At 46.3% G+C, this 23,663-nt stretch overlaps 2 protein-coding genes across 49 annotated transcripts in view; one reads left to right on the top strand and one right to left on the bottom strand.

The window, feature by feature from the left end:
* KMT2C (lysine methyltransferase 2C) overlaps positions 1 to 8,288 on the top strand; it is a 269,112-nt gene extending 260,824 nt beyond the window's left edge. For 29 of the 30 annotated variants that reach the window (XM_070265295.1, XM_070265289.1, XM_070265285.1 and 26 more), the window contains 4 exons: positions 3,548 to 3,664; positions 4,025 to 4,098; positions 4,344 to 4,452; positions 6,300 to 8,288. In XM_070265295.1, coding sequence (XP_070121396.1) covers positions 3,548 to 3,664; positions 4,025 to 4,098; positions 4,344 to 4,452; positions 6,300 to 6,392 — 393 coding nt within the window. In that variant the 3' untranslated portion in view covers positions 6,393 to 8,288. The remainder of the gene's footprint in view (positions 1 to 3,547; positions 3,665 to 4,024; positions 4,099 to 4,343; positions 4,453 to 6,299) is intronic. The other variant, XM_023640049.2, reaches the window with a different exon arrangement.
* A 12,992-nt stretch (positions 8,289 to 21,280) lies between these two features.
* GALNT11 (polypeptide N-acetylgalactosaminyltransferase 11) overlaps positions 21,281 to 23,663 on the bottom strand; it is a 53,460-nt gene continuing 51,077 nt past the window's right edge. For all 19 annotated transcript variants that reach the window (XR_011438054.1, XR_011438058.1, XR_011438060.1 and 16 more), the window contains 2 exons: positions 22,211 to 22,348; positions 21,281 to 21,956 (listed from right to left, as the gene is read on the bottom strand). Coding sequence is in view for 12 of the 19 variants with exons in the window: in XM_070265276.1 (XP_070121377.1) it covers positions 21,825 to 21,956; positions 22,211 to 22,348 (270 nt within the window). In the remaining 7 variants the exon portion in view is untranslated. The remainder of the gene's footprint in view (positions 21,957 to 22,210; positions 22,349 to 23,663) is intronic.

Here is a 23,663-nt window from a genome sequence, read left to right as displayed (position 1 = left end):
GATCCACTCTCAGGCTCTGCCTCCCGCTTTAATCTAGCATCTCATTCGTCCACACCATTGCAGACCCGCCTGTCTCCTCCCATCAGGTCCCACTCAGAGCCAGTGCCATCTCTTCCAAATATATAAACCCATCTACAGTCCACTGTCTGTACTCATTCCGATTCTTGTTCCTTCCTTGGAACCTTTTTCCTCCTCTGGAAGATTCAGGATCTTCTCTGTTTTTGATATTTGGGCATTTTACAAAAATGTGCCTGGGTTAGGGTCATTTTGATTCATTGCTTTCCTGACTTGAGCCATTTCAACCTGGAGCAACGTGGCCTTCAGTCTGAGAAAGGTTTTTGTATTAATTCTTTTGCAAGTTCCTACCTGTTTCTGTTTGCACCTAGAGACAAGTACTGGACCCCTGAGAGCCTGGGTCTCACAGTGTGGACCCCAGACTGGCAGCATCGGCACCTTCTGGGGACTTGCTGAGACCTCAGGGCTGGAGGCCCGGCCTCACTGACTCCAGCCTCTGAGGGGACCCCAGGTGGTTCTGGCGCCTGCCCGAAAGGATTTCTCTCTCCCCTCAGTCCTCTTGTCCTCCTCCTGTTTTTGGTTTCCTCATTCTCTTCCTTGTTCTGAGACTTCTGTTTTATCTGTTAATCTTTCTTCTGTGTTTTAAAATATCAGCTAAGAGCCCTTTCTGCTCTTGATCATTCAATTTGATTTCTTGTTTTCACATTGTATTCTTGTATTCACAAGAATACAGCCTCTTTCTCTTCTTTCTGTGGTTGCCTTGAGACCGGAGCCTCTCTCAGATTCTTGGGGAAGTGAGTGCTCTCTCTGCTCCTGGCAGTGTCTCTGTCTTCTCTGCTAGATCTATCACTTTACCATTTTAAGGGTTTCCAAAGAGCTCATTCACTCTTTTTTTTCAGATTTTAAAAAAAATTTTTTCCTTTTTCTCCCCAAAGCCCCCGGTATATGGTTGTATATTCTTAGTTGTGGGTCCTTCTAGTTGTGGCATATGGGATGCCACCTCAGCATGGCTTGATGAGCGGTGCCATGTTCGAACCGGTGAAACTCCGGGGCGCTGAAGCAGAGCGCACGAACTTAACCACTCGGCCACTGGGCCGGCCCCTCATTCACTCTTTACCATTCCTGTTCTCCAGTGTTGGTTTTATTCCCTTACTGTCATTTTAATCGTTGCTCCACTACCTGTGTTCAGTCTGTCATCTTTAACCTGAAGCGTTTGGTGAGTTTTCGTTGTTTGATCATCTTTTTTCATCCTTCGTTCCACCTGCCTCCCAGCTAAGCATGCCGATGATTTAGTGTGTAGCCTCTGTTTTTTCTGTGCTACTATCTTAACAATGTGTACATAGCTGTGTGTACAGATGAAACTGGAATTGTGTCATATACACTTTTCTACTAGTACTCAGGAGTCCACTAGATAACCTGCGGTGGCTCTGCTGCATTCTCTGATCGCTGTGCGCCATTCCACGATGTGGATGACCTGTAATTAACCAAACCATTACACCACTGATGAGCATTTAGTTTACTTTTTTTTGTTTACAAACAGTGTTCCCATCAATATCTTGTACAGTTTATCCCCACATATTGATAGCTTCACTCCAACGGGGTATATTTCCAAAAATAAGATTTCTGTACAAAAGTGTATGCACTTTTCATTTGAGTGGATGTGGCTAATTTTCTTAAAAAGGCTACGATGCATGTGTTCCTGCGGTGTGTGAGGCGGGTTGCTGGTCTCCCGTCTGCAGTGTCACCACCCTCATATCTCTGCGCCGGCCTGGCGAGCGTGAGCTGAGCCTGCTGTCTCAGCTGCGGATCCTGCCTCCTGAGGAAGGAGCAGCTTTTCATCTTTGCCATTTGGGTTTGCTCTCCAGTGAACTGCATATTCATATCCCTGTCCACTTTTCAATTTGTAAGAACTTGCACTACTAGATATTTTCCCCTACAAAACGTCCTTTGCCTGCCAAGAAATATGGTATCTTTTTTCTTTGAACAGCTTTAATTTTTATAGTCAAACATGTAATTTTTTATAGCTTCTTGGCTTGGTTAAGACAAGATCGTATATATAGTCTCATAGACTTTTTCTTTCAGAAATTTTATTTTTTATGTTTAAGACACTTGTATTTTCTTCCGTTGAATAACCAGTTGCTGAAGCAGCATCTGGTAAATAGCCATCCATGTCAAACTGAATTTTCACACCACCTACCGCTGGACGTTGCCTTCCACGTGTGCGTGATCTCTCTGGGTTCTGTTGATTTCCACTGGTCTTACCTGTTGTACCAGCTGTACTGAGCTCCATACATAGTCTTTTTTGGTGTTCTGTTCACCTGTGAGTCATATCTGGAATTGAACAGATAAACTGCATAACTCTGTTTTTCAGAAGGTAATTCGGTTCACATACCGAAACCTGTAACAGGCCCTGTGTCCTGTGTGCCCTGAGGGGCTGTGGGCCTGGGGTAGTGCACCAGGGAGCACCTGCGCGTCTTTCTTCCCTCTCCCCTGCCGCCGTCTGCTCAGTTTTAGTGGAGAATGCAGAAACTCAAACTGGGACAAGAAAATACAAATATTCATGGAAATTATCCATATTTTCTTAGTATGTTATTTTTCCAGAATATATCGTGCAAAAAAGTTTAAGTGGTACATAGAGTATGTGACTTATTAGGCTCCTAGCATAGACAGTACGAGCTGCTGAGTGAGAGAGAGGCTCCCTGTTTAGCCAACTCAGATACCTGTACATTTCTCTAGCAGCCTTAGAATTTTACGTTAGGGAAAAACAGTGCCTTTCCCAAGGACTTTATTTCTTTCCAACTTTCCTGATAATTAGAGCAAAGTGACTTTCCCTGTTTTTCCTTTTTGTCCTGGCTTCCAGGACCCCATAGCCAAATCTGTAACCCATTTCTAGTATTATTAATAATCCCTTCAGTAAGCCTTATTTCTGGTTTATTAAGCTTGTTAATATCAGTCCTTTTAGAGACAGCAGTGGGATAGAATAAACACCAGACGCCATCACCCTGCTTAGTTGGTGGGATCTCAGCATGATATTACATGGAAGATAAGATATCCTGATAAAAACATGGCTAGGCAGTCAACAGTGTTAACTTTGTAAATAAAAGACACAAAAACAAGGTAGTGATGGCATGGCTTTCAGTGGTAAGATTGTCTAGTCTTCGAGTTTCAGAGGATAACATATTCAATTAAAAAGATCATTTGAGGGGCCAGCCTGGTTGGCGCAGTGATTAAGTTCTATGCTTTGCTTCGGCAGCCCAGGGTTTACGGGTTAGGATCTCTGGCGTGGACCTACCCACTGCTCATCAAGCCGTGCTGTGGAGGCATCCTTCATACAAAATAGAGGCAGATGGGCACAGATGTTAGCTCAGGGACAATCTTCCTCACCAAAAAAAAAGATTGCTTGAGTTCAAGTGAAATCTTCGTTGTGGCTTTTGGCATGACCCAAGGGTAATATCCTTGTGTGAAAGAGAATGCAGATTTGTGGTCCGAGGAATTGAAGTGTTTTGTGGTTTATACGAACTTTCTTTTGCAGGGACTGGGCCTGTATGCTGCTAGAGACATCGAGAAGCACACCATGGTCATTGAATATATTGGGACTATCATTCGAAATGAAGTAGCAAACAGAAAAGAGAAACTTTATGAGTCTCAGGTCAGTGCCACAGCCGTCCTCTGTCTGTCCCCATGTCGTCCAGACCCCTGAAAGCCAGGGCCACAGCTGACTCTCATGCTAGGGTCAATTTTGAGCAAAAGCTGTACCTGGATATTCTTGTATTTTGTTTCCCATCCATTGGTGTTATTATTTGTGTAGATATAACTGTAGATCGATGAGCCCAGTTTTCCCTGCCAGTTACTGACCTCCCTTCAGACCATGTGAATGTCACAACTGTGGTTAGTGTGACATCCACGGCGAGTGTGGTTGGGGTGTGTTTCACTCAGTTCCCTTCCGACTGGGCCTTCCTGACGTGGATGGACATGGACGTGGACATGAGGGGCTTTCTTGCTCTTTCAGAACCGGGGCGTGTACATGTTCCGCATGGACAACGACCACGTGATCGACGCGACGCTCACGGGAGGGCCTGCGAGGTGAGAGGGTGGCTCTGGCCAGGGAGGCCTGAAGCTCCATGGGCGGTGTGCTCACTAGTCCCTTAGTCGTAAAAATTCAGGGCACCTAGGTTTTGAAAAGAATTTTTATTTAAAATTGTGTATTTTTATTGTTCTATTAATGGGCAAGTAGAAATGTAATTAGGAAGACGTCTTCCTTAGGAACTGAGAGTTTTTAAAGCTTCTCCCAGTTGTTTCACAATAGTTTCTGAAATGGTGGCTTGCAGATACATCAACCATTCATGTGCCCCTAATTGTGTGGCGGAAGTGGTGACTTTTGAGAGAGGACACAAAATCATCATCAGCTCCAATCGGAGAATCCAGAAGGGAGAAGAGGTAAGAGTGTGGGATCGTGTCTGCTGGGTTCACGTCCCTGTATGGAGCCCACTCCATCGTACACGTCACTGGCTCAGTTGTTTTCCCCTTCTTTATTGCTAGGAAAATTCTCCTCGTGGTAGTCACACTTTGCCAGCGTGTTGTATTTCACTATTTCACCTTCCCACACTTTCTTCCACATGGCAGCAGTGAAAGTGTTAGATGCCAGCCCCCCAGGGCCTATTCTCTGTTCCACAGTCCGCATCCCTGCGTCACTCGTGTGGCATCGTTTCCCATGTCTCAGGCTCCTTCTTTTCCCCCTACTCCTGGTCACAGTTTGGCAGGATCCATCTCTGTAAAGAGTATGCCTGTCGTCGAGCTGATGACGGAGAACAGCAGGGACTGTTACCTCCGTGGTCTCCGGGAACACATGGCTCACGCGAGATCACCTAAGGCTGCGGACAGCACACTGGGGGCGCCGTGTGGCTCCAGATTGCTTGTATTCACACTTAGGATCAGTACACACTTACAGGCTTTTCACATCAACAGGTTTTCAAACAGTCTGGCTGTTTTATTATTTTTTTCTTTGCTTCAAATGCTGAACTCGACATTTGTTTCTCTGGTCTCACAGAGGCCTGTGGCCCAGCACGTCACTTGTCGAGATGACCGTAGTCTCGAGCGCCTCCTTTAGGGTTCTCGCCTTTCACAGTGTGATCACACGTTTCGAAGGGTGCCAGCTGCCCTAGATCTGGGGCTGTGGGTTTCTGTAGCACACGCCCCTGTGCGGGGGGTGCAGCCTGCAGGTCTTCACTTTGTTAGAGCCGCCAGCCCTTCGTGCACACAACTGTGGGATTATACTTGTATTTTTTGGTCTTTTTGGAATTCCCATTTTTAAACCAAGAATTGACATGAGGCCCATTTTGCACAGCTCGAAGTAACTTTAAGAGAAAGATGTGAGAACCCCAGCATGATGCCAGGGACCCTCGGGGGTGGGGTAACCTGGCGCTGGGACAGACAGAGACCCCACTGAGCTGCAGCCCGCACTGCCCGCTCCCCCTTGAGTGTTCTTGAATAGGTCGCTTAACCTCTCCAAGCCTCTACCTCCTTTTATGTGAAATGGAGAAAATAATTTCCTCACTAAGAACCTAGTAAATACCTAGTAAAAGGCAGTAGAATCCTTATGAAGAGAAGCAGCCCTCAATAAACACTGCTGGATTCCCTTTCAGTGTGGAAAGGAGTCTTTCCAAATAGTGTCCCAGGATATCTGAATCCGAGGGACCTTACCGAGCCTCAGGGTCAGATTCCCCAGGGTTGGGGTCCAGGGGTAAGCAGGGTGAGGCTTGTACCAAGGGCATCGTGCGGCGCCCACACCTTGACAGCGGGGTTGGTCTGCGATGTTGATAATTGGGTCACCCCTAAATAGAGAGACATCTTGCAAATACTCTTTTAAGGGAGGAGAGAGGAAGGAGGAGAAAGATTGGCTGGTGGGGGCTGTGGTCTCTGTAAAACTTGCCCGGCCGGCAGGGGAGGAGGAGGGGAGCCTTTGGGGTCTCAGCGCACTGAGTGGGCCTGCTGGTGGCCTGTGCGCGCGGGGCGGCTGGCAGGAGTGGCAGAAATGCACCTTCCTTAGATCTGGCTCGGCCTAAAGGTGCTGCCTCCCAGTTTCATGCGTCCCCCTGGGCCCCGGGTGAAGCATGGCCCTGCTGGTTTCCTCACTTCTTTCCGAGGTTCCCCGTCTCCCGCCGGGTCCCTTGGAGCCTCGGCGAGTCAGTCTTCTTTTCATTTGCATCTGTTGTGTTTGCTGGGTTTGAGCGCTGGGCGGCTGGGGCGGGGCGGGCCTTTCTCACCCTGTGTCTTTGCTGTGGCAGCTTTGCTATGACTATAAGTTTGACTTCGAGGACGACCAGCACAAGATTCCGTGTCACTGTGGAGCTGTGAACTGCAGGAAGTGGATGAACTGAGATGCATTCCTTGCTGTCTGAGCGGCGGCTTGTCCCTAGGAAGAAGCGATCCAACACGCCCTTTGGATTGGCAGACAGAAAGATACTTTTGTTTTCTGTTTTATGACTTTGAAGACTAGCTTCTGGGAGTTCTGATTTCCTCAGTCCTTTAGGTTAAAGAAGCACCAGGAGGCGAGAGCTGGCGGAGCGACTTTCCTGGCCTTGCTGAGGTCAGCCAGAATTACAGACGGTCCAGCACTTTTGTTTTTTTTCTTTTTCCTTCTTTCTTTTTTCTTTTTGTGGGTGGGTTTTGTTTTGTTTTGTTTTGTTTTGTTTTTTTAGTCTCACTAAGGAGAAACTTTTACTGGGGCAAAGAGCCGACGGCTGCCCTGCCCCAGGGCAGGGGCCTTCCTATGAATGTAAGACTGAAATCACCAGCGAAAGGGAGACGTCCAAAGTGCTGGCCACGGCCTTATCTGAAAAGGGGCAGGCCCTCTAATTTAAAAATTTTTTAAAATAAAGTAGACACCACTGAACAAGGAATGTACTGAAATGACTTCCTTAGGGATAGAGCTAAGGGATAATAACTTGCACTAAAATACACTTAAATACTTGATTCCATGAGTCAGTTTATTGTAGTTTTTGATTTCTGTAAAATAAGAGAAACTTTTTGTATTTATTATTGAATAAGTGAATGAAGCTATTTTTAAATAAAAGTTAGAAGAAAGCCAAGCTGCTGCTGTTGCAGAACTAACAAACTCTGTTACTTTGTACAAATATGTAAATATTTTGAGAAAAAAATACAGTATAAAGATAGTTATTGACCAAATGCTCCCAGGCGCTGCAGCAGCTCGGTGCTTATAAACGTTCCTGGGGATGCGACAATATGACTGTGTGACTGACTACGCCATTTAATTACGTAATAACCAAAATTCCAACCTAGAGTGTGTGGGGTTTTTTGAAACTACGCTCTTCGTACCGAATTGTTTTCTACACCTGACTTCTGACAGAGCGCGTGTACGCTGCGGCTCCCACTTTTATAGCTGTTTTGGTAATTGGAACTAATTTTTCATATTATATTGTTGCATCCCTACTTCCTCAGTCAGGTTTTTTGTGCTTACAATTTGTGATAACTGTGAATAACTGCTTAAAAATACACCCAAATGGAGGCTGAATTTTTCTTCAGCAAAAGTAGTTTTGATTAGAACTTTGTTTCAAGCCACAAGAATCATGTAAACGTACTAGGATCATGTAGCAGGAACTCAATTCTAACTCTCTAGCCTTCTGTTTAACACAAAAGTTTGAAAAATGAAAAAAAAAAAGGAGAGATTGATTGTGCTTGCAGCTGCAGGACGCCGGCAATAGGGTTTTGGAAGATGTAATTTTAAAATGTGTTTGTATGAACTGTTTGTTTACATTTCTTTAATTAAAAAAACACACTGTTTTGTGTTTGCTTGTAGAAACTTAATCAGCATTTCGAACCAGGTTAGCTTTTTATTTTGTACTTAAAATTCTGGTACTGACACTTCACAGGCTGAGTATAAAATGAAGTTTTGTGCACAATTCAAGTGGGCTGTAAGCTGTCGGCAGATTCAGTGACGCAGTTCTGAACTTGTAATGTATATGGCATGATGTATTTTTATCTTACAGAATAAATCAATTGTATATATTTTTCTCTTGATAAATAGCTGTATGAAATTTGTTTCTTGAATATTTTTCTTCTCTTGTACAATATTCTGACATCCTACCAGTATTTGTCCTACCGGGTTTTTGTTTTGTTTTCTGTTCTGTATAATAGTATCTAATGTTGGCAAAATTTGAATTTTTGAAGTATACAGAGTGTTATGGGTTTTGGAATTTGTGGACACAGATTTAGAAGATCACCATTTACAAATAAAATATTTTACATCTATACAAGCTGCCGGCATCTCTGTCCGCCCCTCTCGTGCCCTGATGGGAGCCCTGAAATGACGCTCGCCTGAAAGTCACCACCCGTCCAGTCCGCCTTTCAGAATCACGGGCCTGTTGATGTAATCAACTTGGTTCTCTCTCTTTCCGCATAAAAATTTTAGATGTAAGTTTATAACTCATGCCAAATAGAGACTCTCTCCTCCCTGCAGGTGGATAAAGAAGGGACCTCTGGTTTCTTTTTAGGGCGTTTACCAAGTCCAAATTAAAAGTTTATTCATGGTGTCTTAGTCCCTTGTTTCAAGTCTACTTTTAAGTTAAACTTAGTCTTCTGATTCTTTTTGAGCCAGCTCTCCCACACTCACTGTGTGTGAAGGAGATGTCATTTCTGTCAGTCATATTGAATGTGTTGGACATGTTTAAGGGGTTGCTCAGAATCCCCCTCCCAATTTCTAAAACAGATTTTTAGCTTGTGCTTCATGGACACCCTGAAATATTATAGAAATTCTCAAAGCGCCTACCATCCAACCAGAAGAAATTTAAGATAGATACTATTCTAAAACATTTCCTGTTTGTGGGATCGTCTGGATGGGACTGGAGAGCGCTCACGGTCTGCACCAGGTTTCAAGGCTGTCACTTGCTGCAGCCTTCTTTGACCTTAGACTTGATCTCTAACCATCAGACGCGGAAGGAAGGAAGGAAGGAAACTTCGAGTCATCGCAGAGCCTGGGGTCCGCTCTCTGCTGGGGCGGTGCCAACTCCGTGTTCCACGTCAAGGCCACGGAAGGTCTTTGTAGCCATCAGAACTCCTAACCTGAATATAGTCTCACAGGGAGAAGGGTGGTGGGAGGTGGAAATAGGGGAGGCTATGAATCTGTGGGAGGAAACGCAGCACAGGGTGAGCTATCTGTGACACCAAAGATCAGTGGCAGGTGCTTCTCTTTGCATGGCCACCTGGTGCCTCAAACTCGGAGAGTCCCCTTGCAGTGGGTCCCAGGGGTAAAAGCAGGAGCAGGGCCTTGCCCCCCGTGGTGGACATTACCAGCTGGTCAGCTGCAGTGGTTGCCTCCATCCTTTGACCGTGCACTCAGCACGTTAAACACCTACAAGGTACTAAGACACACCAAATGAGACAGCTGCGGGCATCACTGACTTGTTTTCTGGTGGAGAGACACAAAGGCAGGTTTTTAGATGGAGCTCTAATGAGGTGGGCTGGGATCAGGAGAAGCGTCCTCGGGAGGTGACAGTTAAGCTAAGCCCTGAGGAATGAAGACACGGCCATGGGAGGGACAAAGCCAAGGCCTTCCTAGCCAGACGCCTGAGGTCTGAGAGAGGCTGACGGGTGGGAAAACTAAGCCGAGTATGGCCGGAGCGGAGCGGCAGATGAGGTCAGAGAGAAGCAAAGCCAAGCCTCGGGGATTCAGACGACCTAAGTGCAGTGGGGGCACCAGGGACCAGTGCTGGGCCCCTGCTCCAGCTGAAGATGGCCCGTGCTGCTGCCCAGGAGGGCCGACTGGATAATAGGGCTGCAGTGCGCTAGTCCAGAGCAGGGCTGGGGGCCTGGCCTGAGGCGATGGCGATGGCGATGGCGATGACAATGGGGAATCAAGGAACTGGGCGGTTTTGCAGGTGGACTTGCTCAACTTCAAAAGAGCGCATCCTCGCCTCTGCCCCTCCCCCACCCTCCAGCCCCTCCTGCTTCCCCGCGTCCGGGCCTCTCCCGTCTGCGCGCCTTAGCCCAGTGTCACCTGGCTGTGCACTGCCTTCCCTCCTAGTCCCCAGGAAGACACACATCCGTCTGGGCGTGGGGACCCGATGCCACAGGTGTTTTTCTGGCCAGTCGACTTTCTTGTCACAGGTGAGAGTTGAGCATTCTCTCTTTGAAACTCTATCCCTTGTTTTGTGGCCCTCCACTCTTTCCTGGTTTTCTTCCCATCGCTCTGGCTTAATCTCTTCCCCAAAAGGACTCTACCTCGTTTTTTAAAATGTAAAAAGGTACGTATTATCGGTCTGAAAAACAGCTTCTAAAAGGTAACTTTTCCAGGAGGCCCAGCTGTAACGCAGTCCTTGGCTCCTGTGACGTGAAAACATGCATTAGGCTCAGATACCAACACCCTAAAAAAAACCCCAAGTCCAGCTCGTGAAATGCCCCAGAGCAATATGGACAGACGCTCCGAAGAATAGGCTGCTGGCTTCAAACACTGGACAGAGCAGAGTTACTGAGGGTGAACCGACCCTCCGCGCCAAGAAGCCCAGCGTCTCGCCCGTCGTTTGTTTGGTCAAGTTCAGCATAAGAAGCAGGGACCGCTCCCAGCAGCGCCCTGCAGCAGGCAGTCGCCCCACGTCGGCCTCCTCTCCACCCATCGTCACAAACACTGGCAGGAACTTGGAAATGAGAAGCGCTACATTTTTTTTCCGGTTCAAATAAACAGCAAAGAAGCCGTAGTTCATTTCGCTTATGCACCAGCACTTTGTCAGGCGGGACGAGGATTTCTTGGCGCCCCCGGGCGACGGCCGCGGCGGTCGGGACGCCCCCACAGGTTTCTAACGGCCCGAGGAGCCGCCGCGCGCCGTGGAGCTCAACTGGGCTTCTCCGCCAGGTGCCCAAGGACGCGGGGCCGGCGGGCAGGTGCGCGCGGCGGGCAGGTGCGCGCGGCGGGCAGGTGCGCGCGGCGGGCAGGTGCGCGCGGCGGGCAGGTGCGCGCGGCGGGCAGGTGCGCGCGGCGGGCAGGTGCGCGCGGCGGGCAGGTGCGCGCGGCGGGCAGGTGCGCGCGGCGGGATGCCCGGGGCCACAGTGGCGCTGCCGGGCACCGCCGCGAGGTCCCACAGCGCACCGCCACTCTCCATCTTCCAGGACACAACGGCTGCTCCTCCCCTAACCCAGTCCGTCAGCAGCAGCCGCGCTGCCGGCTCTTCCACTCCAGCCCTTCGACCTTCGAGGGGGCTGAGGGCTCAGGGGCGGCCGTCCCCGTCCCCCGGGCTTTGTTTCACGGCCCGGCCGACAGCGCGCAAAGACAGGCGCGTCTGCTCCGGAAAGGGCCCGTCACTTCTGTGCGGCGGCCCGGAGCCCCGGGCGGGCCTGGCGCGGCCCCTCCGGGTCCCTCCCTACAGACGGGCGCTCAGACTCGAGGGCCGCGTTCTGGGCCCAGAGATCCTTCCCGCAGCCCGTCCTCCAGCGCCGAGACGCGGGCGGCGCTGCTCTCGCTCCTCTGACGGCGGCCTCACCGTCCGCGCGCCCGGGGCGCACGCACCCCGCGGCCCGGAGCCCCGTCCGCACCACGTCCCGCCGCGCCCGCCGTCTCCGCCCTCTCGGCGCCGGCACCCCTCGCTCCGTGCTCGGCGGGCTCCGCGCTCCAGGCCGACCCGCCGCACCGCCCGCTCGGCTCCGAGCCCGGCCAGCTCGCCCAGGCGGCGCTCCCGTCCCGCCCAGAGCCGCCCGCCGGGGTGTTCTGCCTCAGTGGCAGCCCCGCGCCCCGCCGAGGACGTCCAGCCCGCTCCGCAGTTGGTGCACCGCGCAGGCGCGGCCGTGCGCACGCGCCGCCTTCGCCGCGAGCCCGCCCGCTGAGCCCGGCCCCGCGCCCTTCCCCGGTCGCCCAGGAGCCCTTCCAGCCCGCGGGCCCCGCGGCGCGAGCACAGGCACGCTTTTAACTCACTGCAGTTGCTCTCCGAGGGCAGGCCCGTCTCCGCTCTCGCCTCGCGGAAGAGGAGCGAAGGCAGCTGCCGGTCCCCTCCGCCCTCCCCGCCGCGTGCGCAGGGCTGGGCCTCGGGCTCGGGCTCGGGCTCCGGCTCCGGGCGTTTCCTCCGCGGCTCCGGGCACAGACGGCGCCCCCCGCCCCGCCGCAGCGCCGCCCGCGCTCCCTCCGCCCGCAGGCTCAGCGGGGCTGCCCCGCCGTCGCGCATCCCTCACTTTCCAGAGACCTGTGCCCCCTACTTCCCGCCAGGACCCCGAGGGAGGGAGGGAGGACAGTCAGTCAACTCTTGAAGCAAATTACTACATGACTCTCGACAGAATAAATCAATACAGTACTGTGCAAAAACACCAGATACCGTTTTGTGATTAAAATATCCGTATTTATCCTTAAAAACAAAAAGAGGCAGGGAGAACAAGAAGAAAGACAAAACTCTAAAAGACATTAGGTAGTTAAGTTTTCCTCATGAATGATGCTGTGATGACATATTCAGATATGTACATTAAACTGCATTATAGCAATTTACTGGGCTTTACAATAAACTTATCTGGATAATTTTAGATCTACAGAAAGGTTGCAAAGATAATACAGAGAGTTCCCAGATACCCCTCACCCCATCTGCCCTATGTTATCCTACATAACTGCGGGCCGTTTGTCAAACTGAGAAATTAACATTGGCACACTATATTAACTAGACACTGTTCAGACTTAACCAGTTTTTTCAGTAATGTTCCTTTTCTGTTCAGGGTACACTCCACAACACCATATTGCCTTTGGTCGGCGTGTCTCCTTAGTCTCCTGGTCTGTGACAGTGACTCAGCTTTGGCTTGTTTTTAGTGACCTTGACAGTTTCCTTCCTCGTTATGTTCCTTTTCCTTTAAAATTTTTAGCACATTGAACATAGTTATAATAGCTATTTTTAATACTGTTGTCTGCTAATTTTATCATCTTTTTCATTTCTGGGCCTGTTTAATTAAATGATTAATTGATCTTCTTCTCCTGGTAACGGGTCACATTTCCTGCCTTTTCCATGTTTAGTAATTTTTATTGGATTCCAGAATTTGTGCTTTTCTGTTGAGTGCTGGATTGTGTTGTATTCCTTTTAAGTGTGTGAGACTTTATTCTGGCAGCAGTTAAGTTACTGCAAATCAGTTTCCTCTTTCTGAAGTTTGTTCTTTTTGCATTTTTAGGATGAGTCTAATTTAGCTCCACCACTGATGGCCCTTTGCGAGGCACATACCAGATGCCCGGGTTTTCAAGGACTCGTCTTCCTTTGGCTGGTGGTAGCTTGAATGATTCCTAGCCCTGTGTGGTCTCCGGGAGTTGTTCCGTTTACAGCTTCCCAGTGTTACTGAGCTATGGGCTGGCTGTGCTCGCTGCAATCTGACCCAATTAATCACAAGTTTGAGATCAAGAAAAGCACCTTTTAATTGATTAGCCAGCATAATCGGAAGACAGGAGACTAATGTAAAAAAAAAATCAAAGAATTACAGAATCTTGAGGCCATTATAAGGGAAAATACGCAGTGAGGAGGGGGTTAGAAACGGCCTTCAGGCATGAGCGGCTCCAGGGTCCCGCACTGTTCTGTTCTCCTATCAGGGATGATGAGCATCCCACAGGTGCTCCTTCTTCCTGGAGGCCTTCTTGCTCCTTGGGAAAACTGGTTAAGACTGTTAAGAGCAAAGCTATCAGAGTAGCTCGGCAGCGGGATGTGCACAGCATCAGGCCAGAAATCATGCAAGCGTGTAGTAATTTTTAATGATTTACATGCTAGGAAGGTTTTGACTAGGGACGGTCATTTAGTGTAAGATGGCCTCACTTGGGTTCACTCACACCAGTACTTGTTCTCGCCTTGGAACCTGTTCTTGGCCCAGCCTCATGGAGTCACACTTTACCTGTGGACAGATCGATAAACAGCCAGACTCAAGTGGAGACCCCTGTGCACATTTCTGGACCTTTCTATTTGGCTTCCCCCTCGCCTACACTCTGTGCTGCAAATTCTAGCCATGTTTGCCTCCCTGAACTCTGTTCTCCATCTCAACTCAGCAAGACCACCCAGCCTCTTTGTGGGTCTCCCCTCCCTGCAGGGCAGTCTGCACACTGTCTCTGGACAGAAAGCTGGGGTGAGTCTAGGCCGCCCTGTTTCTCAGGGTACCGTCCTGCCATCCCTGTGATCCCATGTCTGAAAAGAGTCGTTCCATGTATTTTGTTCTGCTTTTCTAGTTTACCCCACGATGACAAGCCCAGATCCTGTTACTCTCTTTTGGCCAGAAGCAGAACTGTTCTCATTTCTTTTTGACTTAAAAGTTTTTCCCTCTTGTCTAATTGTATTTCCTTTAAAAGCATTATTTATCATGTTTCTTCGCCACATGTTCCTTTTATCCTTCATTTCTGAATTTTTTTAAATTTCGATTTCTTGCTTGAGTTCTGTCACATTTCTGTTTTGAAATTCTGCTTTATGTTGTCACTTCATGTCACTGTCCTTTGGCTGGTTTTGAACATGTTATGGTTTTGATCAGTTCCGTGAGCATGTCTTTCTGGGGCGCTCCCATTCTTTCTTCCCCTACTTGGACCTGTACAAGGGCTGTAAACAGGGATGCTATTACGGATCCATGTTCGAAGACCAGCGGGTAAACTGATATTGTGATTTATAGTAAGAAATATGCATTTGGTCTCCGTCCCCATTTCTGGCACAGAGCTCCTAAAACTCTTGGAATTCCCTAAGTGAAGAGAGCGATAAAGGTATCTTCTGGGGGCCGGTCCTGTGGCCGAGTGGTTAAGTTCGCATGCTCCACTTTGGCGGCCCAGGGTTTCACCAGTTCAGATCCTGGGGTTTGACATGGCACCACTCATCAAGCCACACTGAGGCAGCGTCCCACATGCCACAACTAGAATATACAACTATGTATTGGGGGGGTTTGGGGAGGAGAAGAAAAAAAGAAGATTGGCAACAGTTGTTAGCTCAGGCGTCAATCTTTAAAGAAAAAATAAGGTATCTTCTGTTACATTAATGAAGTGACTTTTGGACCTCCCCCCAAGGATGGGGGCCGATTGCCAGAGGAGAAGCCAACCTGGTGATTGGAGGGTTGGAACTTTCAGTCCCACCCCTGACCTCTGCAGAATCAACTGCCACCAGCCAATGATTTAATCAATCATACCTACTAATGAGGCCTCCGTAAAAACCCAAAGGGGCTGGGCCCAGGGTGGTGGACACAAGGAGGTGCTGGGAGAGCGTCAGGCCCAGACAGGGCCTGGAAGCTCCCTAACACTTTCCACATACCTTGGCCTATTCACCTCTTCCATCCAGATGTGTGTGTGTGTCCTTTATCGTATCCTTTTATAATAAATCAGCAAACGAAAGGGAACTGTCTGAGCCTGTGAGCCGCTCTAGCAAACTAATCGAACCCAAGGAGGGAGTCGTGGGGACCTCCGATTTACAGCTGGTCAGTCAGCAGCACAGTTGGCAACCTGGACTTGCGACTGGCACCTGATGTGTGTGTGTGGGGCGGGGGGGGGGCGTCTTATGCGCCTGAGCCCTTCACCTGTGGAATCTGATGCTCTCTCCCAGTAGAACTGAGTTGAACCGTAGGCCAGCCACCCAGTGTCACGGAGAATGGCTTGCTGTGGGGACCCCCCACCTGGTGACCAGAAGGTTGGAGTGTAGTGTTCCGCCTGAGTAGTAACGGACACACGGTAGGGAGGAGCTGGGTTGTTCCTCACACGGGAGACAGACCCAACCGGGTTTTCTAGTACAGCCTTTTCCCCTTACACTCACTGTAGGGATCTGCCCTTGAGCCTCTTCCGTTGCTCTTCTGATGAGACTGGTTTTCCTGGACTGCGAGGCAGCGGGCGAGGCCCGCCTCTCCGACCCCACAGAGCTGCCTCGTCCCCAGGTTCCGCGTGGTGTTGCTGTGGAGACTCCCTGGCTGTGCTGCCCTCCTCCGCTCAGCAAGTCTTAGCCATCCTTTTTCCTACTATCCCCATCCTACTCAAGTTTTATTCTATTCCCAGAAGTTTCTCCTCAGTGTGGGGCCCTGACTTAGAAAGAAACCCTGGCAGTAAGTCTCAAGAGTTCAGAGGAACTGATGCCTCGGCCCTCGCTCCAGCCACCCCTCCGGGCGGGGAGGTCCGCCAGCTCAGCTGCTGTTCGGAGGCACCCACCCTGCTTCCGGTTAATGCCTGTTGCCAGCGCTGGGTTCTCGTCCTCTTGGATCCAGGAGACGCTCTGTTGTTCTTCTTCTGCTTCCTGCCACACGAGCGGCAGCAGCACACGGGTCTTCTGGCTGTGGGCCCCCCTGCCCACTGCGCCTAGAGATCGTGAGGCTCCCTTGTCACCTAGTTCCTTTGGAAATGTGACCCTTGGGTTTGGCTGTCTAGTTGCTGTCACTGTAATGGATATTAACTGGGGAGATCCAGAAGCGATGCCGCAACCACCTTCTCTGCCGTTTGCTCAGAATCCCTCATGTCCATCTTTTTTATTTTAGCCATTTTAATGGGTATGAAGTGGTATCTGTCACTTTAACTTGCATTTCCCTGATGACTGTGACACTGGACACCTCTATTCATAATGCGGACCCATTTACACATCTCTGGTGAAGGGTCTATTTGAGTATTTTGTCCATCTTGGAAACTGGGTTATCTCTTTCTTATTGAATTTTAAGCAGTGTTTATACACTCTAGATACTAGTCTGTGGCTTCTTCATTTTCTCAATGGTGTCTTGAGCAGAAGCCTTTAATTTTGGTTAAGTCCAATTCATTAATCTTTTATAACTAGTTCTTTTAATGAGTTAAGAAATCTTTGCCTACCCTAAAGTCATGAAGATATTCTCTTTCATTTTCCTCTGAAATCTTTATAGTTTGTGCTTCTGTTTCGATCTATGACCCACCTTGAAAGACACTGTATGGAATAAGGTAGTAGTCAAGTTTCATTTTTGTCCATAGGAATATGAAATTCTCCCAGCACCATTATAAAGACTTCTCTCCCAGTGAATTGTATCGGCTCCTTTGCTGAAAATCAACTGCCCACATATGTGTGGGTCTATTTTTGTTCCACCAATCAATTCATTATCCATAAGCTACTGCCAAAGTCAGTCTTGAATTGGTGCAGTCCTCCAACTTTTTCTTTTCAAAATTATTTTGGCCACTCTTGGTCCAATGCATTCTCATGCAAATTTGAAAATTAGACGGTCAACTTCTACAAAAAGTTACCGGGTTTTTGATGGAGGACAGCATCAAATCTGTAGACCAAATTGTGGAGAATTAACATCCTAACAGTACTGAGTTTTCTAATCCATGAACATAGTACGGTTCTCCACTTAGATTTTGTTTAATTTCTCTCAGCGGTGTTTTGCACTTTTTATTGTACAAGTCTTACACTTAGGTTTTCATATTTTGATGCTGTTGTAAGCTGCACTTACCATTATTTTCCATTTTGAACTGTTTGTTGCTACTATACAGAAGTACAGCTCATTTCTATATTGACCTTTTAACCTCGTGGTCTGGACAAATTCCCTTACTATATTTTGTAGTACTTTCAAAAACTCTGATTTTCTACACACTTGATCACAGTCTGCAAGTAAAGATGGTTTCACTTCTTCCTTCCCAATGTGCACGCCTTTCCTCTCTTTTCCTTGCCTATTGCACTGGCTACGGCCTTCACTACAACTCTTGAATGGAACAGGTAAGCACAGGCATCCTTGCCTTGTTCCTAATCAGTCCTTTTTTATGAGATTTCCTTTTTTCATGAGATTTTTATGAGTTTTTCACAGACGCCCTTCTTCACATTGAAGAATTTTCTTTCCATTCCTACTTTGCTGAGTTTTTGGTGTAAATGGCTGCTGAATTCTGTCAATGTTTTTCTGTAAGATCACATGCCTTTTTTCCTGTACTATTAACATAAGCTATGTTGATTCACTCTCTAATGCTACGGCAACTTTGCACTCCTGGGATAAAACTCCCTTGTTCACAATGTGTCATCCTTTTTATATGGTGCTGGATTTGATTTGCTAATGATTGTATAAGGGAGTTTTGATCCTACATTCACGAAGGATATTGGTCTACAGTTTTCTGGTGATTTACTAATGAATAGTTAAAACTTGCTCATAATACCAAAATTTCTCAGAAGTTTTCCAGAATAGATTGTGTATCTTTGGTAGAACTTTTTCCTCCAGTGTTTGAAAGAATTCATCAGTAAAACCATGTGTGCCTCAAGTTTTCTTTGTGGGAAGGCTTTTAAACTACAAATTCAATGTATTTAATAGGTATAGGGCTATTCAGGTTATCTATTTCTTCTTCTTCAAAGATGGGTAATTAGTTTCTTTTAAGGAATTTGTCCATTTCACTTAAGCTGTCGATTTATTGGCAAAGTTGGCCATAATAATCCCTTACCATTTTTTAAAATAAATTTTTTAAAGGAAGTTTTAGGTTCACAGCAAAATTGAGTGGAAAATATAGAACACACTCAGAGCTCCCCCACCATCAACATCCCACGTCAGACTGGTGCCTGTGTTACAACTGATAAACCTCCACTGACACGTCACCATCACCCAAAGTCCACGGTTTACATTAAGATTCACTCTTGGTTTTGCTCTTCTTTGGGTTTTGACTAACGTATGACATGTATCCACCACTGAAGTATCATACACAATAGTTTCACTCCCTAAGAAGTCTCCGTGCTCTGCCTATCCATCCCTCCCTCTCCCCACCCTGCCAACCACCGACCTTTTACTGTCTTCATGGTTTTGCCTGTTCCAGACTGTCATATAGTTGGAATCATACAGTATGTAGCTTTTTCAGATTGCCTTCTTTCACTGCGTAATTTGCATTTAAGATTCCTCCATGTCTTTTTGTGGCTTGATAGCTCACTTCTTTTCAGTGCTGAATAATATTCCATTATCTGGATGTACCAGTTTGTTTATCCAACCACCTACTGAAGGACATCTTAGTTGCTTCCAAGTTTTGGCAATTGTGAATAAAGCTGCTTATAAGCATCTGTGTGCAGCTGTTTGTGGGCGCATAAATTTAACTCCTTCAGGTAAATATCAAGAAATTTGATTGCTGGATCACATGATAAGACTAAGTTTAGTTTTGTAAGAAACCACCAAACTGCCTTCCAAAGTAGCTGGACCATTTTGCATTCCCCACCAGCATGGAATGGGTGCTCCTGCTGCTGCTTATCCTTTTTAATACCTGTAGAATCTCTAATGAGGTTGCCAATTCATTCCTGATGTTAGTAATTTGTTTTTTGGGGTTTTTGGACAAGAGGTTTATCTGTTTTACTGATATTCTTATCCAGCTTTTGGTTTCATTAATTTTCTCTATTTTTGTTTTCTATCTTATTTGTTCTCATATTTAATATTTCTTCTGCTTCTTTGCTCTTCTAACTTGTTCTTCTTTTTCTATTAAGGTGGAAGCTTAAGTCATTGATTTTAAACTTTTATTTCTTTCTAATATAGGTGCTTAGCGCTATAAAATTTCCAAGTACTGAGTTAGCTGTATCCTACAATCTTTGATATGTTGTGTTTTCATTTCAGCCAGTTCAAATAGCCTTTTGATTTCTTCTTTGACGCAACCCACATGGTATTGGGAAGTGTGTTAGTGGTAGATTTTCAAATATTTGAATACTTTTCCAGGTATCTTTTTATTATTGATTTCCATTACTGTTATCACTGCTATTGATTTATAATATAATTTGCATGAGTTGAATTTATATAAATGTATTGAGACTTTAATATTCTGGAACATGATCTATCTTGGCAAATGTTTCACGTGTACTTGAGAAGAATGTGTATTCAGTTCTTGTTGGGTGGAGCGTTCCATAAATATTAATTATGTCAAGCTGGTTGATAGTATTGTTCAAGTTTTCCACATCCTACTGATTTTGGCTTTCTGTCTACAGTCATGCACCACATCACATTTCAGTGAATGATGGAGCGCATATACAACAGTGGTCCCATAAGATCAGTGCCACAGAGCCTAGGTGTGTAGGAGGCTGGCTATACCAGCTAGATTTGTGTAAGCGCATGCCATGATATTGGCATAACGACAAAATCACTACTAACAATGCATTTCTCAGAATGTACTCCTGTCATTAAGTGACACATGACTGTACTTGTCTTATCAACTATTGAGAGGTGTGTTGAAATCTCTATAATTGGAGATAATGTCTCTCAGCAGTTCTGATAGAACAGTTTTAGTGGCATGTACTTTGAAGTTCTGTTACGAGGTATATAAATGTTTGGGATTATTTCCTCTTAATGAATTGACCCCTTTATCATTATGAAACAACCCTCTTTCTCCTCAGTAATATTCTTTGCTCTGAAATCTCCTTTGTCAAATATTAATATAGGTACTCCAGATGTCTTTCAGTTAGTGTTCAACATGCATACATTTCCCATTTTTCACTTTTATTTTTGTTTTGCTGAGGAAGACTGGCCTTGAGCTAACATCCATGCCCATCTTCCTCTACTTTATATGTGGGATGCCTACCACAGCATGGTGTGCCAAGCGGTGCCATGTCCGCACCCGGGATCCGAACTGGCGAACCCCGGACCGCCAAAGTGGAACGTGTGAACTCAACTGCTGCACCACAAGGCTGGCCTTGTGTCTTCATATTTAAAGTAAGTTTCTTGTAGGCAGCATATAGTGGGGTCTGCATTTTTATCCAATCTAACAATCTCTGCCTTCTAACTGGGGCATTTAGACCCAGTTACATTTAATCAGATTCCATTTGTTGTGATTACTGATTTCGTTGGGTTTAAATCTCCCATCTTGCTGCTTCTTGTCTTCCGTATGTTCCACCTGGTCGTTGAAGTTGAATGACAGATAAAATGTTTAGGATATACTCTTCTCCAACAAGTTTCCAATATGGTGCTTAAAGTGTTTTGTGGTTCAAGATGAAATAACTGAGAAGGAACCCTATACCATGAGACTATGTCTCCTCTGAAATGTAATTTTGGTGGAAAAAAAACATTATATTTGGGCATTTACATTATATACAGATGATTCCTAAATTTCTCTCTCTGAGATGTATCTTCTGAGAGCCTGACCTCTATATCCAAGTGACTAATTGACGACTCTAGCTGGATGTTTCACAGGCAACTTTAATGTAAACCATCCAAATTCACATGCCTTCAGCTTCAAACTCACAGAGTCCAAGCTAAGACACTATGAAATTTCCTTGAGTTCAGGGGCTGCTCCCTGTATTATCGGTTCAGCAGCCAAATCCAAATGTATTTCTTACTATGTATCACATATGTAGGACAACCCAGACCACAGGCCCCAACACAAAAGAGCAGACAAAAAAACCCTAGGTAAATAATCAAAAAGATCTTTTATTTTAAATGTAGATAATACCATAAATCATCAAAATAATTTATAATAGTTAACTGCCTCTTAAATATAATCTCATAAATGATGTCTTCTGAAGTTAAAAGTAATGTGGATTCAACCAGTTTAAAATTATCTATTTAGAACATGAAAATAGAAGTAAAAAAAAGAAATTAACTGTCTCCTATGAAGTCTTCTAAGAAAGGAAATCACAAGTTCCTGATCAGATAAACACCATTCCATTATTAAAGGAAATTAAAAAGAAGCATAAATTAATTTGAATAGACACGTCAATTTCCAGGGTTTTGTCCTTTTGTACAAACCTGACTCTTTACAGAGTTAAAATTGCAATCTGGTTTCCTACCACGAGCAAGAAATTCCTTAACAGCAGCTCAGAAATGACCTCAGTGTCTTGGTGAAACACCCTTCTTCACCTGCTAACGGTCACTCGGTGCTCCCACCTTTAGCTATCTGCTGTCTCTCCACAGGATACGCATAACGAATCACCATTCTAGCCGTGGCGTCCACCTTAACCTTCCAAATGCCACTGCTGTGAGGAAGAGCCATCGCAGATTGCCATAGCGACATGGCCTTTGTGACTCAGTGGATCAACCACCCTCAGGCACTGTCCAACTGACACCTGGTACAGCCGATTCTTCTTCTGAAACAAAGAGGCAGCAAGAAAAAAATACCACCAGTTATTTGCTTTAACTTAAAAAACTTACAGCCAGAATATGGTAAAGAAGATACAGAAATCCAGAAGAGATGTGGAATATTTAAGATTACTTACTTAAGGGACACCACAGACTCAGAACTACCTTCTACCATTCGGGGTAGAGTAAGTCCCTCTGCCATGCTCCCTCACTCAGCCTTGCTGGGCTCCTCACATCCTCCCATCGTCACCAAGCTCCTCACCCCAAAGGTCCACTGCTGGGATCCTCCTGACCCATGGCACTTCATGAGTCGCGGCGGGTCTGAGGAGCGAGTTTCGGACATATCCAGGCAGAGGAGATTATTTAAAACCAATTCATGCTCTTCATTATAAATCCAGACCTAAGGAAGAAAACAAAAGATCAAAACCCCAAATTTTGCTTTAGACTTTGAAATTTAGACTGCACAACACTTCATACATTTGTGGGAGACGAATGGATTTATTCTCTATGATCTCATAAAGCGGGAGCAGATCAATGTACCAGAGTGACGTGGAGGCATTATGAGCTTAGTTATCTGAAAATGGAATGAACTAACGCAGGAGAAAGTGAGGTACAATTCCAGGAAGAAACTTAAGCAGTGGTTGAATTTTGTTAACTGAACTTAAATTGACTGAATTTAATTGAGCACATGACTGCAGATCATTTCCAATGCTAGGATTCCACAATTATATAATGCTCTTAATTCCTAGACTGCATAAGAACTGGAGCGGCCCAATGAGCCTGCTGGTTTGCCTTCTGTGCACAGAAAACACACAAGGCCATCATTTTCATACTTCCCTCATGCATTGGGCAGTGCTGATGTGCACGGGCTGCTGCATCACATTCTCCTGTGGAGCATTATACTCGAATCCCATATCATAATAACATTCAGACACAGATTAGGATTTCGTCTTGATGGCCCAGAAGCAGGATTTTCCTGAGATTTACAAGTGATCTTTCAGGATAGTCTTCTTTATGGTCTCTCAGATTATTTTCAGGAACAAAGAGCTGAAGTTGACCGAAGTGGATGAGTGCAATGAATAACTTATTCTCCAACATGTGCCATCACTAAACCCAAAAGAAATACGTTGTCTTCTAGTCTATGAATTATTTTACTCATTGCTACTTCTACCTTCAGGCCCAAAATGTATGTGTGCTGTCTCCAGTAGCATGAAGAGACTCTCCATCGGTGCTATGATAGAACTGTCTGCGATGCTGCTAATGTTTCATAATCCATGTCCAACATGGGACCCACAGGCCACATGTGGCTACTGGGCATTGGAAATGTGGCAAGTGTGATTGAGGAAACGAATTGTTAATTTCATTTTAATTATTTAAAGATTTTATTTTTCCTTTTTCTCCCCAAAGCCCCCTGTACATAGTTGTGTATTTTCAGTTGTAGGTCCTTCTAGTTGTGGTATGTGGGATGATGCCTCAACGTGACCTGATGAGTGGTGCTACATCCGTGCCCAGGATCCGAACCAGCGAAACCCTGGGCCACTGAAGCAGAGCGCGTGGACTTCACCACTCGGCCACGAGGCTGGCCCCCATTTTAATTATTTAAAATTTAAACAGCCACATGTGGCTAGTGGCCAGAGTATTAGCATAACTCTGCTCAGTCACAACGTAGTACAGATAACAGAGTATAATCCACCTCCTCAAACTTCTCATTTTCT

The sequence above is a fragment of the Equus caballus genome, chromosome 4, assembly GCF_041296265.1.
Source record: "Equus caballus isolate H_3958 breed thoroughbred chromosome 4, TB-T2T, whole genome shotgun sequence".
Taxonomy (NCBI): domain Eukaryota; kingdom Metazoa; phylum Chordata; class Mammalia; order Perissodactyla; family Equidae; genus Equus; species Equus caballus.
The sequence above is the reverse complement of the archived record's forward strand: the minus strand, read 5'-3'. Positions and strand labels throughout refer to the sequence as shown.